At 38.9% G+C, this 13,589-nt stretch overlaps 1 protein-coding gene across 1 annotated transcript; it reads right to left on the reverse strand.

The window, feature by feature from the left end:
* Positions 1-1,074: 1,074 nt before the first annotated feature.
* LOC122680656 (C-type lectin domain family 2 member F-like) lies at positions 1,075-11,272 on the reverse strand. Its single transcript, XM_043882259.1, has 5 exons — positions 10,942-11,272; positions 10,210-10,302; positions 5,082-5,269; positions 4,221-4,327; positions 1,075-1,228 (listed from the first exon to the last, which is right to left on the reverse strand). The coding sequence occupies exons 1-5, from the start codon at positions 10,997-10,999 to the stop codon at positions 1,114-1,116; spliced, it is 561 nt and encodes a 186-aa protein (XP_043738194.1). The 5' UTR covers positions 11,000-11,272; the 3' UTR covers positions 1,075-1,113.
* Positions 11,273-13,589: the final 2,317 nt, after the last annotated feature.

Here is a 13,589-nt window from a genome sequence, read left to right on the forward strand (position 1 = left end):
GAGGAAGTGCTGAGATAAAACCTGACAGAACGATAAAGAGATTTCTGTGGACACCTGATAGAAAGAAGGAGATGTCTAAGGAAATTTTCATGTATGAAGTAGACTAGTGAAGTAATTCTAACAGAAAGAAGGTTTCTGAAGGATTTCTGATAGAAAGATTTCAGGATGTGGCTAATGTTAAGAAGGATGTATCTGAGGGAAACATGACCAAAGAAAGATATTTCTCAGGAATATCTGACAGAAAGAAGATGATTCCTGAAAGAATTTTGACAGAATGAGTGAGGTTACTCAGGCAATTCTCACAGCCAACTGCAGTTCCTTCTTGGGTTTATTCTCCAAACTCTTCTTTCTAGCACCTAGTCTCCCTTTGCACCAAAGATCTGCGTCCCAAGCTGAGGTGCACTGTCTGGGGTATGGAACTTGCACTGAGGTCCTACTCCTCCTGCCCTCCACAGACCTGCTGCTGTATTCCACTCAGGTCCCCTGACGATTCCTCCCTTCCCCAGCTAGTACCCCTAGCTATGAGTGGGCTTCTCTGAGTGAAGGAAACTCTCCTCTTTTTCAACTATTCCCTGGGGTCCTGACCCTTCCTGTTTCCTCTTCTTTTTCTTCCTTTCTTTTGTCCAACCCAGTTGTGTGAGGAATTTTTCTTGTCTTTTTAGGTGTTCAAAGTCCTCTAATAGTGTTCAACAGTTGTTCTTTGAAAATTGCTCCATTTATAAATGTACTGCTTTAAATATATACATATATATATATATATATATATATGTATATATATTTGGCAACACGTGGGGTCTAGTTACCTGAACCTGGACCACCTGCACTGGGAGTGCAAAGTCTTAGTCACTGGACTACCAGGGTAGTCCCTGTAGTTCTATTCTTGATGTGTTTGTGGGGAGAGGCAAACTCCACATTCTACCAATCCACCACCCTGACTCCTGTCTTCTCAGATAAGTATTTAAATGAAGATAAAAATGATTTAATATTTCATCAGTGAACTTTAAAAAAAGTATGTCTGACATAAAAGAAAATGCAGCTACATCAATTTATAAAGTACAAAAAGATAAATTTTTCTTTAATCACTTTATTTCCTGTATGGGAAAAACTTTTTATCTAAGGACAAAACCCTTTTCTGCTGCATGTGTACTTTCTTGCATCACTACAATTGTCACTACTTATGCCCTTCTGAAACATGCAGGCACACTCTCCACTTCCGTCAATACTGAACCTAGAACAAAACAAAAAGATTCACTCTTTATTGACTGAACTTCATGAGAAACAATAAAGCACAACCAAAAATATGCAGTGCAAACTCTGGTGACTATGTTTCAACATGTGGGATGTGGAAGGAATAGAGGAAGTGAAATAAGCCGCATTTCTTTTCTTATCCAATTTTTATCTCCAAACTTTACCTGTGATGGTGAGAAGAAAGGGTTATGAGGGTAGTAAACACTATAACAAAGGTCTGTCTAGTCAAGGCTCTGGTTTTTCCAGTGGTCATGTATGGATGTGAGGGTTGGACTATAAAGAAAGCTGAGTGCAGAAAAATTGATGCTTTTGAACTGTGGTGTTGGAGAAAACTCTTGAGAGTCCCTTGGACTGCAAGAAGATCCAACCAGTCCATCCTAAAGGAGATCAGTCCTGGGTGTTCATTGGAAGGACTGATATTGAAGCTGAAACTCCAATACTTTGGCCACCTGATGCAAAGAGCTGACTCATTTGAAAAGACCCTGATGCCGGGAAAGATTGAGGGGAGGAGGAGAAGGGGACGACAGAGGATGAGATGGTTAGATGGCATCACCGACTCAATGGACATGGGTTTGGGTGGACTCCAAGAGTTGGTGATGGACAGGGAGGCCTGGTGTGCTGTGCTTCACGGGGTCGCAAAGATTTGGACACGACTGAGCGACTGAACTGAACTGAAATGCTATAAATCACTTTATAAAGGATGGAATTCTTCCTTTTATACTTCAAAATCATGCATGTTCAGTCACTAAGTCATGGTCTTTTTGTGACTCCATGGACTGTAGGCCTGCCAGGCTACTCTGTCCATGGGATTTTCCAGGCAGGAATACGGGGGTGGGTTGTCATTTCCTCCTCCAGGGGATCTTCCCTATCCAGGGATTGATCCCATGTTACTGTGTTTCCTGCACTGGCAAGTGGATTCTTTACCACTGAACTACCTGAGAAGCAATATACTTCAGAATAAAAATGATCAAATAAATTTCTTTTGCCATTTAAAGATTATATAAAGGGAGACAATATAACTGACATTAAATTGACCACACTTCACTTGTTAAAAAAAAAATCGGATGATCTTAAGGCTGAAACTGATGTTCGGTCATCTACTCCTGCAACTATTGTCATGGTGAAGTAGGTATTTCTTGCTGGATAGGTTATGACATACATAAATAATTATAAATAAAATATCTTGAAAGGGTTTATTAAATTCCTATTTTGGGTCATATATAAAGAGAAGAAGTTGCGAGTTCAAAATAAGGACAAGAAAAATAGAATGGAGAGTTATGATGATTCCTGGTATATAATTTCTATTAATTAAAATGCTTTCAGCAATTGGGGAATTACTTTGTGCCACTGATGTCACTTCCTAACTTCTAGTGTAACTTGAAATTTTTATCTGCCTGTTTCCAAAATGTATGTGATTTCTGTTCCTATGCATTCTTTGGTGTTGAGAGCTCAATAATTGTCATCGGTGAATTAGGTACCCCCCCTCTTCAAATTTATATATTGAGGACCTCACCACTCATAGCTTAGAATGCAATTATCTTAGGAGATGAAGTGTTTTAAAATGTTGGTTAAGTTAAAAAGAGGTCTTTACAGGGGACCCTACTCCAGTATGGCAGATCTCCTCATAAGAAGAAGAAATCTGGGCACAGATAGGCAAGTGCACAGAGGGAAGACCATGTGAAGACACAGAGGAGAAGATGGCCGAGGAGAGAGGCCTCAGAAGAAATCAACCCTGCCAAACCTTTATCTGAGACTTCTAGGCTCCACAACTATAATTTAAGCCACCGAGTCTGTGGTATTTATTACTGTAGCCTTAGCAAACTATTGCACCAATTTTAACCAACTTACTTTAACCTCTGTCTCATCTTTTTTCCAAAGTGGAGCTATATATAATACGTAATATCTTCTCTCAAGAAAATTCCATAATTGTTAAGTTTGGTAGTCAGAAAGTTTATGTGATACTTCGTCATATATTTTTCAAAGTTGAAAACATAATGATTGGCTATATTATTGGGCTCAAATCATTGCATGTCTATTTTTTCCCCAAATTGGATATAAACACAGTGATGACAGAAATTTCTCTAAATTTAGCAACTCCTGTTACTCTGTTATGTCATACACATTCTATCATGTCTGGCACCAAATGCCACTGGACTGAGACAGCATCTGTCTGTAGTAGGTGCTCAATAAATTGTAGCTAGTGCCCCCTCTCTATGGGGAAATCAGTATCCTTCCAATTCCTCTCTCCTCCATGAAGTTGGAGAAGATCTTAAATATTTCAAGAACAGAAGTAACGTCTACAGGTACAATCAGTTCTTCAAACTTAGGAACATAGAGAAATTCTAGATTTTAAATAAAGGTCAATGGAAGCAATCGTTTTGCCTTTATCACTTAACTTTCTTCCATTTCAAGCCACCAGTGGGTGTAGTAAGTGTAGGTTTGAGTGAACTTTCTAAAACTCCCATGCCAATGAGAATTCAAAGCAAGAGTGAACAAACAAACCAAAGGCAAAGCCCTGAGAAGAATAAGACAAGGTTCATACAAGTTGGATTTTAATTTCTTCTAGAATAAAAGAAATCTTTGTGGCTCACGAGTGGTATAGTCCATAAGTATCTGACCTTCATCCAAGACCATATATTTGTCTGAAGCTTCTCTTTGGTATTTAATTTGTTGAGGGGCCTTTTGGGGAGATGGTGTGGAGGAAATTATGGAGGTGGCTTCCCTGCTGGCTCAGCGGTAAAGAGTCTATCTGTAATGCAGGAAATCCAGGTTTGATCCCTGAGTTGGAAAGATCCCCTGGAGAAGGAAATGGTGACACACTGCAATATTCTTGCCTGGGAAATCCCATGGGCAGAGGAGCCTGGCAGGCTGCAAAAGAGGCAGGCACAACTAAACAAAAAAGAACAATTATAGATTCAGAGTTCTTACCATCCTCATTGTTGTATGAACAAATACATGCTATTAATGCTTACCAGTTGCTGAATACATCTCCATTTGTCCATATCCAGAGTTTGCTTGTGCTGTCCATTTTCAGTCCAATCCAATAGCAAGAGGGTCCCAGATAGGGCATCAAAGATTCCTTTCACAAAATACAGAGTGCTCTCCTAGTTTTCTCATTCTTGTTACCTCCAATGCTATAGTCATTTTGAGCCCACTACTCTCTTGCTAGAATTATTGCAACAGCCTAATAACATACACTCTGCTTTATATTTGTAATTCAAGGGCACATTACATTAAAAAAAAATGATTATTTTAAAACTTAAGTTAAATCACATCATACTTTTTTTTTCTTCATTTTCTGCAATATCTCCTAAGTCTAGTTTAAAAAAGCCTACAGACCTAGATGAGCCATATACCTCACTCACAGTCTCATGTTAGGTACATTGACTGGCTGCCTCTTTTCTGTTCATTGAATTTTCCAGGCAAATACCTACTTTAAGATTCATGTTCTAGCTATTTCCTTTTCTGGGAAGTTTGTCCCCCAGATATTCCCTTGACCAACTAACTCCCTTATCTACATTACATTTTTGCTCAAGTGTTATCACTGAGTTGACTATATTACTTGCAGTCTACCCACTGAAAATACTCATAAAATCCTCTCAACTTACAATTTTTTGCATAAAATTTACTAATTTGCAACATACTATATAATTTATATGTATATTATGGTTATCTTTTTTATTCCTTGTCTCTTCTCATGTGATTTAACCTCTATAAAGACAAAGATCTTTGATTGTCTCATTGACTGATCTATCACACCCTTGAAGTATACCTGTACAGAATAGCTACTCAGTAAATTAAATGGAATGTATATTGCGAAGGGGACATCTAACCACTTCATTCTTGGAGTTGAATATGGCCAGAGATCCAGAGTGAGCTGTGCACTTTGTCTGGCCATCCATCCAAGTTTTTTCACGTTCAGATTGAAAGAAGCAATTATTATTGATTCGGCTCCAGCTTTGTGGACATGTAATTGCACCCTCAGAGCATGTCTTGTTGTAGAAGATCACTGGATTTTTAGCTAAAATTAACACAGTAATTGAGGGGGGGGAAATGAAGAAAGTGTAAGAAAATGAAAGAGTTTCATCTTCACTGTAAAAGATTCTCATATATTTCAGACTGAGAAAACGTATATTATCTCCATGTTCAAACGATTTAACTGACATAATTCAGGAAAATTAAAGATCAAGAACAGAGCATAAAACAAATCACCATTGAAGAATGCAGATCTATGTATAATTTAAAATGGTAATAATAAACAAACTTTCAGAAACTCAATCTTCTTTAGACATTTTTCCTTTGATTTTTTTTTCATACTACTGGTATTTTCTTTATTTACCAGTTTTTTTTCCCTGTAATTTACTATGGTGGCTGGGACACATCTCATGATAAATAAGGTATTTCTCCCTGTTAATCTCAGATACTTGGCTCCCTATTGCTGACTTAAGTGAGAGTAGATTGTCTTTCAAAAACAGCACCTCTCATTAAAATTGTTCCTTTATCCTTAAATGCAAAACGATGGAGGGGAAAATATGTTGAACTCTTACTAACATTCAGTTTTTACTCTCCAACTTACTGCCACTAGGTAGATAAAATTACTCATGAAAGTGTAACAATCTTCAGAGAAATTAGGTTTAATAAAGAGGACACCTCTAACCCACAGCTGACAGAAATGACTGGTCACACTTAATCCCCTGAATTTGAAGACCCTCAAACTGTATAATAAACCAACAGTATGGGACTATACATATGAGTCCTGGTATAAAAGTCAAGTGGAAAAACTCAGGTCACCAATATTGATTTCAAAATGATTTTAAAATGTCAAGTTCAAATAAACATCTTGTTCAAAAATCAAGTCTGTGGCTCAGAACTTGGGTCACCAGAAAGCCATGTTTTCTAATTTACTCACTACTTTGTTCATTCATTCAACAATTATCATTTGAGCTGCTACCGTGTGCCAGATACTTTTGTAGCTTTAGAAACACAACTCTATAAATAAGATACAAAAATCCTTCCCCTAAATGGGACTTACATATCTAATAAACTATACTAGTTTGTCATAAAGTGCATCAAAGTAAAGGGGATTGGGATTGTTGGTGGAAAGAGGTGCAATTTTAATGCAATAGTCCAGACAGTGTTCCATGAGATATTTATTAAAGATTTGAAGGAGGTAGCTAGGGGGGCATATTCACATACAGGGGAAGAGCTTCCCAAACAAAAAGAAGACCTAGGACAAAAGACAAAGATGAACGTGTCTTCCTTCTTCACAAAGTAGTGAGGATGCCAGAGGACTAGAGAAAAATGAAGTAGTAAGAGATAAGATCACAGAGATAATTGAATGACCAGATCCAACAGAGCCTTGTGGCCCTTAGTAGGATTTTGGCATCACTCCAACAGAATAAAAGACCTCTGCAGCATTTTGTACAAATCTGATTTGTCTCAAAATATTGTTAAAAATAGACTCTAGAACTGTACTGCCTGAAATGATAGCCATAGCTAGGTGTGAGTATTGAGCACCTGAATATTGCTAGTCCAAATCCAGGTGTCTTATAAGTATAAAACGCACACTGAATATCAAACACTACAAAAAATAGTATGAAGATCTCAATACTGTTTACATAGCTACATGATGAAATGATAATACATTGACTATGTTTGAATTAAATAAAATGCAATTAAAACTGTTGCAATTTTTCTTTAATTTCAATGTGGCTGTTAAAATTTAAATGATATTTGTGACTCACATTATATTTTCACTGGGCATGTTGCTCTAGAAGGTCAAAGGTGGAAGAGAGAAGAAGATATAGAAGATAGAAAATGTGAATTAGGAACAATCAAGAGGGTAGAAATGATGAAAAGTACTCAGATTATAGCCATATTTTGAAAGGCCAGGCAGAATTTGCTGATTATGTTTGGGGCTTGACAGTGGGGAAAAGAGTCAAAAAAGGGCTATAAAGTTTTTGTCTTGAAAACTGGAAAGATAAAGTTGCTATTTCCTGAGATGAGGAAAACCATAGATAGAAGGGGCTATAGGAGACAGAAGTTTAAAATTTCTGCTTGGACAATGCTAGGTTTGAGATGATTGTTAGAGAGTCAAGTAGGTGGATTTAACAATTTGGAATTCAGTGAGAAGAACCAGACTAGAGATATATATTTGGAAATTATCAATGCTAATGTAAAAGTTTTGTCTGGTTCAGGTCACCAAGAGTACAAAGGCAGATGAAGAAGGGACCTGCTCTAGGACTGAACCTGGGGCAAAGGTAAGAGGTCAGGGAGAAAATAAGGAACAAATACAAGAAACCTGCAAATAAGCAACAGATTAGGTAGGAAGCAAGGCATGAGAGAATGCTGTTTTGGAAGTCAAATGAACAAATCATTTCCAAGGAGAGAGACAGTGCTGACTACTGCACAGATCAAGTTTGATAAAGACTAAGAATTTATCTGGAAGTTACTAATGGACTTGTAAGGTAAATTGGTAGAAAAAGAAATGACAAAACCCACTGAAAAAATAAATTAATTAATTAATTAAAAAAATAAAATAAAATAAAATAGATAACCAAAAAAAAAAAAAAAAAGAAAGAAAGAAATGGGAATCTGAGCAGAGTAGATTCAGCAGAAGACAGCAAAACAGACATTAGGAAAAGCTAGCAAAGAAAATTTTTCAAGGAGGCTACTGTACAGAGGAGAAAACAAATTGGTAGATGAAGGAAGAGTAAAGCCTAGAGAGTTTGTTTTTTGTTTTTTTTTTTTTTGACAGGGGAGAGTAGGGGAGATATCACTATATCATGTTGCCCATGAGGATATTTCAGTTGAGCATGAAAAGGCTGATGATGCAGAGAAGAGAGACAAGATTTACTACAGTAATACCAATCAGGTAAGAGGCTATAGGCTAGCATAGAACATGAACACTGAATCTACATAGTACCAAGAATCTGGATAGAGTTTATGGGTAGAGATAGAGGTAATACAATAGGTGTGGTGATGAGAGTTATTTGGAAGTTTTCTACTAATTGCCATAAAAATGCCATGCTGGACGAAGCACAAGTTGGAATGAAGGTTGCCGGGAGAGATATCAATAACCTCAGATATGCAGATGACACCACCCTTATGGAAGAAAGTGAAGAGGAATTGAGGAGCCTCTTGATGAAAGTGAAAGAGGAGAGTGAAAAAGCTGGCTTAAAACTCAATGTTCAAAAAACAAAGATCATGGCATCTGGTCCCATCACTTCATGGCAAATAGATGTGGAAGCAATGGAAAGAGTGACAGAATTTATTTTCTTGGGCTCCAAAATCACTGTAGATGGTGACTGCAGCAATGAAATTAAAAGATGCTTGCTCCTTGTAGAAAAGTTATGACCAACCTAGACAGCATTTTAAAAAGAAGAGACATTACTTTGCCAGCAAAGTTCTGTCTAGTCAAAGCTATAGTTTTTCCAGTAGACATGTTTGGATGTGAGTAGGACCATAAAAAAGGCTGAGCACTGAAGAATTGATGCTTTTGAACTGTGGTGTTGGAGAAGACTCTTGAGAGTCCTTTGTATTGCAAGGAGATCCAACCAATCAATCCTAAAGGAAATAAGTCCTGAATATTCATTGGAAGGACTGATGCTGAAGCTGAAGCTCCAATATTTTGGCTATCTGATGCGAAGAACTGACTCTTCGGAAAAGATCCTGATGCTGGGGAAGATTGAAGGTGGGAGGAGAAAGGGACAACAGAGGATGAGATGGTTGGATGGCATCACTGACTCAATGGACACAAGTTTGAGTAAGCTCCAGGAGTTGGTGATGGACAGGGAGGCCTGGCATGCTGCAGTCCGTGGGGTCATAAAGAGTCAGATATGACTGAGTGACTGAACTGAATTAAGCTATAAGGTTAGAAGCAAAGACATAGATTTGACAGTGAAGATGTGGAAAGACTTCCTAAAGGTTTGGAGAGAAAGGATAAAGTATAAAATAATCATCTGTGGAAGTGAAAGAATTAATGCACTAGGGGAATGTAATATAATTGCTAGACCCCAACTCACTTCTTTTTAACTCTATCCTAATTGCACCTGGTATGATTCTCTGATGCTCATGTTCTTTTTCTCCTCAAAGCCATGCTCACTGATAAATGCCTACTTGATCTCCTGATTCAGCATAAATACTCCTCCCATCACAAAGCCTCACTTGACTACTAGCGAAGTGAAGTGAAAATCACTCAGTAGTGTCTGACTCTTTGCAAACCTGCAGACTATAGAATCACTGGAATTCTCTAGGCCAGAACACTGGAGCGGGTAGCCATTCCCTTCTCCAGGGGATATTTCCATCCCAGGTATCGAACCCAGGTCTCCTGCATTGCAGGCACATTCTTTACCAGCTGAGTCACAAGGGAAGCCCAACTACTAGAGGTAGACTTATAATCTCTTCTTCTACTTCAGACTGAATGTACTTATACTCAGTAGTTATTCTCTCGTGGTTCAGGCAGTAAAGAATCTGCCTGCCAATGTAGGAGAACCAGGTTCGATCCCTGGGTCAGGAAGACCCCCTGGAGAAGGAAATGGCAACCCACGCCAGTATTCTTACATAGAAAATCCCATGGATAGAGGAGCCTGGTGGGCTACAGTCCATGGGGTCATAAGAGTCAGATGCGACTGAGCAACTGACACTTTTTTCTTATCATGTTTACATGCTTTTTTCTTCAGTTAATAATGAATTAATTCCAGGGCAGAAAATCTACTTTTTTTTTTTTTTCCATTTTGGTATCATCATATGCCTGAAGTTCAAGAGATATTTATTAAACGAATGATCATTCTAGAAGACAAAGCAGAGTAACTAATTTTGAAGGAAAACTAGATGGCTCTGGTAGGGAGAATATTTTCTGAGTCCAGTTGTTCAGTGAAGGAGAAAGAAAAGCTAGTCACTGGTATAACCAAATCAATATTAATACAATCAATGTATTTTTAGCAGAAATTGTTCACTCACATTTTTGAGGAAATCCTAACACTGCCCAAAGAAGAAAGGCGATACCTCCACAAATCATACTTGACATGATTAGCATTTTCTTTGTTGCTATACCTGTGGAAAACATGTCACTGTTTATCTTGTAAAGAAAAGTGAACGGGAGGGGGGATCAGGATGGGGAATACATGTAAATCCATGGCTGATTCATGTCAGTGTATGACAAAAACCACTACAATATTGTAAGTAATTAGCCTTCAACTAATAAAAATAAATGGGGGAAAAAAAAAAGAAAAGTGAACAAGTAAAGAAACAAAAGGCCCAAATAATATTTCCCTTCTATCTTCTCTACATGCTATAGTTCACAACCCAGTAATTAACACTTAGGAAAATGAGGAAAGGCACAAAGATCTAATTTGCAGCAGCAGCAGTCTCAAAAGATCTTTGGCTCCACTTTTTGGTGCCATTTCTGAGAACTATGTTACTCAATCTTCTGCCTTGATTCCAGAACAGAAAAACAAGTTTCTCCTGGTGCTTTTTAATGAAATAATACTGCCTTTTCCAAGAGATGGGGGAAATCTGGTGGAGAAGGGTAGATCCACAATTTCTCTGAAGTCTTTGCTTTACAAAGAAGATTGTTTTTACTTCAGGGTCAGATTATGTATGATATAAACCAAAATTCTGAGGATGCAAAGTGGGATCAAGAAAGGATGCTCAGTTCCTGTATCCGAGGACAACTTCTGTCTTCCCTCTTACCTGGCCTTTTGATCCTCTGCTCCACAACATTCCTATTCTCAGTTCTTTCACTCTCCATCTCAGACTCTCAAAGAAAAGGCTCAAAAGGAAAAGGCTCTTTGACAGTCACAACTGATGGAATAATCCCGGGGATGAACTGATAATTATATCTGATCCTCACTGCAGGAAAGCAAGATGCCAGTTTTCCCGGGGAGCGGGCAGAAGCAAGATTCAACTGGAAATAGTGCAGCAATCTAGCATCCTCCAGTCAATCTCGGCACTGGACTTCAGGCAGATGCCGCCTTGGCCTGCGCATATCATGTGTCCTTTTCTTTTACGTGTTTATGAACCTGGGTAGTAACGGCTACCAGGAGATTACCAACCGGTACCCTAGCTGCAGGGGCGTGGAGGATCAGCAGCCTGGGATTGGCTGGAGCACAGTGACAACTCTGAGAATTTCATATCTGATTGGCTCCTTACCTCTCACCCGCTAACTACTCAAAGCAGAGCCCAGAAAGGCCACTGTGCTCCAATTTTGGCTTCTTTATATAGTCTCCCGAAAATCTCAAATCTGAGACAATTTTACACGGTGGGCTTACAGTCCATGGGGTCATAAAGAATCGGACAGGACTGAAGCGATTGAGCACGCACGCACGCACTTCAGAAGGAGTGTTTAAAGGTTTCATACACAAAGAAGAAAAGGATAAAATATGAGGTTTGTAATGAATATTACAAATAGATACAATGACAGGTATGTGGGTGGAGGGGTGGGGTCGGGTGGTCAGGAAACAGCTTCCTTCGGTTTAAAATAAATTTTTCTGCCGATACAAATTTGTCTTCATTTTTCTAGCTGACCTTTTCCAATGCAGTTATGTGCAGACTGACCAGATTTAGCAAATTAAAACCTAGAATTTCCACTTAAATTTGAATTTCAGGTCAACAATGCATATTACAAATAAATAGAAATATTGCATGAGGCATACTTACTTGAAAAATGTATTATTTTTTTATCTAAATTTACAATTTAACTGACTAAGATATTCAGGTATCTTATTCAGTTAGTTCAAAACACAAGATGTTTTTTACCTGACAACTTTACTTAGATGCAACATTTTTTAAATCTTTTAAATTGTTAGGTGTTCCAGGGCTTGTGTGGGGGTTTTCCTCGATTCTCTGTTTACATTTCTCTGTGAACCTTAGGTTGTGACGCAGCCCAGGGACAGAACAGGAAAGGAGCAGGGAACAAAGAGAAGACAGATTGCTGTCCCTTTAAAGGTGAAAAGAAACTAAAGAAAGTGGAGGTAGAAAAAGAGGACATGAGGTGCTGAGAAGCAGATGTGGAGGACTTTAATGCAGGCAGTTTATTTTGAAAGTGAGAGAAACAGTTAGGGAACAAGAGAATTGAAACAGGAGGCCTGTCAAGCAAGTCACCACTGTGGATATCTGAAGATTCATTTAGCAGAGGAATTCTAGCAGCCATGGTTAACACCATCAGGCTGTTTCCCTCTCTGTCATTTTCAGCTGTAATGAGCTTCTCTTGAGCCTGAGAAGGAGAGCTTGCTGTTTTGCCTTCAGTGGCATAAGGCTCTTGTTCCCTAGGGGAGAAATTTCAGGTTTTGTGTCTTTTCAACAATGACTATTCATCTCCCCAGACCTGAAACATAAGGGAAATTTGCCTATATGTTGTGACCTGCTTTCAAACTTACAGCATCCAGTGAAGTTTGTAAAGTAGCTTCAGGTATCTGTGATTTACCTTTGTGTCCCCAGTTCTCAGGGTGTCTGTGCTCTAAAGCAAAACCACAGTCTGCCTTTAGCAACTTGTTAAACATTTTGGCTGAATTCTTTATAACAGCTTCTATGAATTGAGTATTTTCCCCAGGTGAGCAAGATTGCATGCCCTGTCTTTCTTTGAAGGTACTTGTCTTTTTCAGATTTCAGCTTAGCTGACTGCCCTATAACCTCAGAGCCCTGATAGGTTTAAGCAAAGTTATGAATTTGTGGATGATGCAGCTCTATTTAGTTGTAAATGCGGGAGTGATCGACTTCCCACCCTGCCCTCAGATGTCACTGTTTCTTCCCTTCCAGGGGCTCTGTCCCAGGGACCCAGCCTTGCAGCCCTTACAGGTTGACGTGTTTGCTCAGTTGCAGTGGGATAAACTTCCACCACTTGCAGTCAAGCTTGCCATCAAGACCTGAAGGAATTAACTAATACTGAAGCTTCAGGGTAGGTCCTGTAACTCTCCAAAGTAACAGGCTGCAGTGCTTAAGACAATCATTTGATTCATTGCATCACAGTTCCGGTGACAGATTTTGACACATCCAGCAGTTACAGACATGAGGATGAGGGCTGGTGGTTTCTGTGGTTAAATGCTTAGGCAGCAGAATGTGGGAGAAGTGAGGCTTTCCCATGCGATAGTGCTGTGACCAAACCACCTAGAGCTCAGCCCTTGAACACACTAGCAAGGAAGTGCTAAATTCCTAGTCAGGCACCTAAAACCCACTTGCAGCATCAGAATCTCCTTCCTGGAATCTGACATGCAGACCTGCCTAAATACTGTGCATAACCCCATGTTGTGAAAAAGGAGAGGAGAGCTAAGCAACTGCTATGCTTTCTGTATCTGTGATACTGTTCCCTAATAAATGTTCTGTTGGGAATGCATTGCTTGACC

The sequence above is a fragment of the Cervus elaphus genome, chromosome 22, assembly GCF_910594005.1.
Source record: "Cervus elaphus chromosome 22, mCerEla1.1, whole genome shotgun sequence".
NCBI classification, from domain to species: domain Eukaryota; kingdom Metazoa; phylum Chordata; class Mammalia; order Artiodactyla; family Cervidae; genus Cervus; species Cervus elaphus.

Bases quoted from the DNA above. Each gene is read 5' to 3' on its own strand.
- LOC122680656 (XM_043882259.1), bottom strand. From the start codon at position 10,999: ATGGAGAGTGAAAGAACTGAGAATAGGAATGTTGTGGAGCAGAGGATC. The intron at 10,303-10,941 runs GTAAGAGGGAAG...TGTTTTCCACAG, and splicing joins GCAGAGGATCAAAAGGCCAG to GTATAGCAACAAAGAAAATG. The intron at 5,270-10,209 runs GTGAGTGAACAA...TGTTAATTTTAG, and splicing joins GTTAGGATTTCCTCAAAAAT to CTAAAAATCCAGTGATCTTC.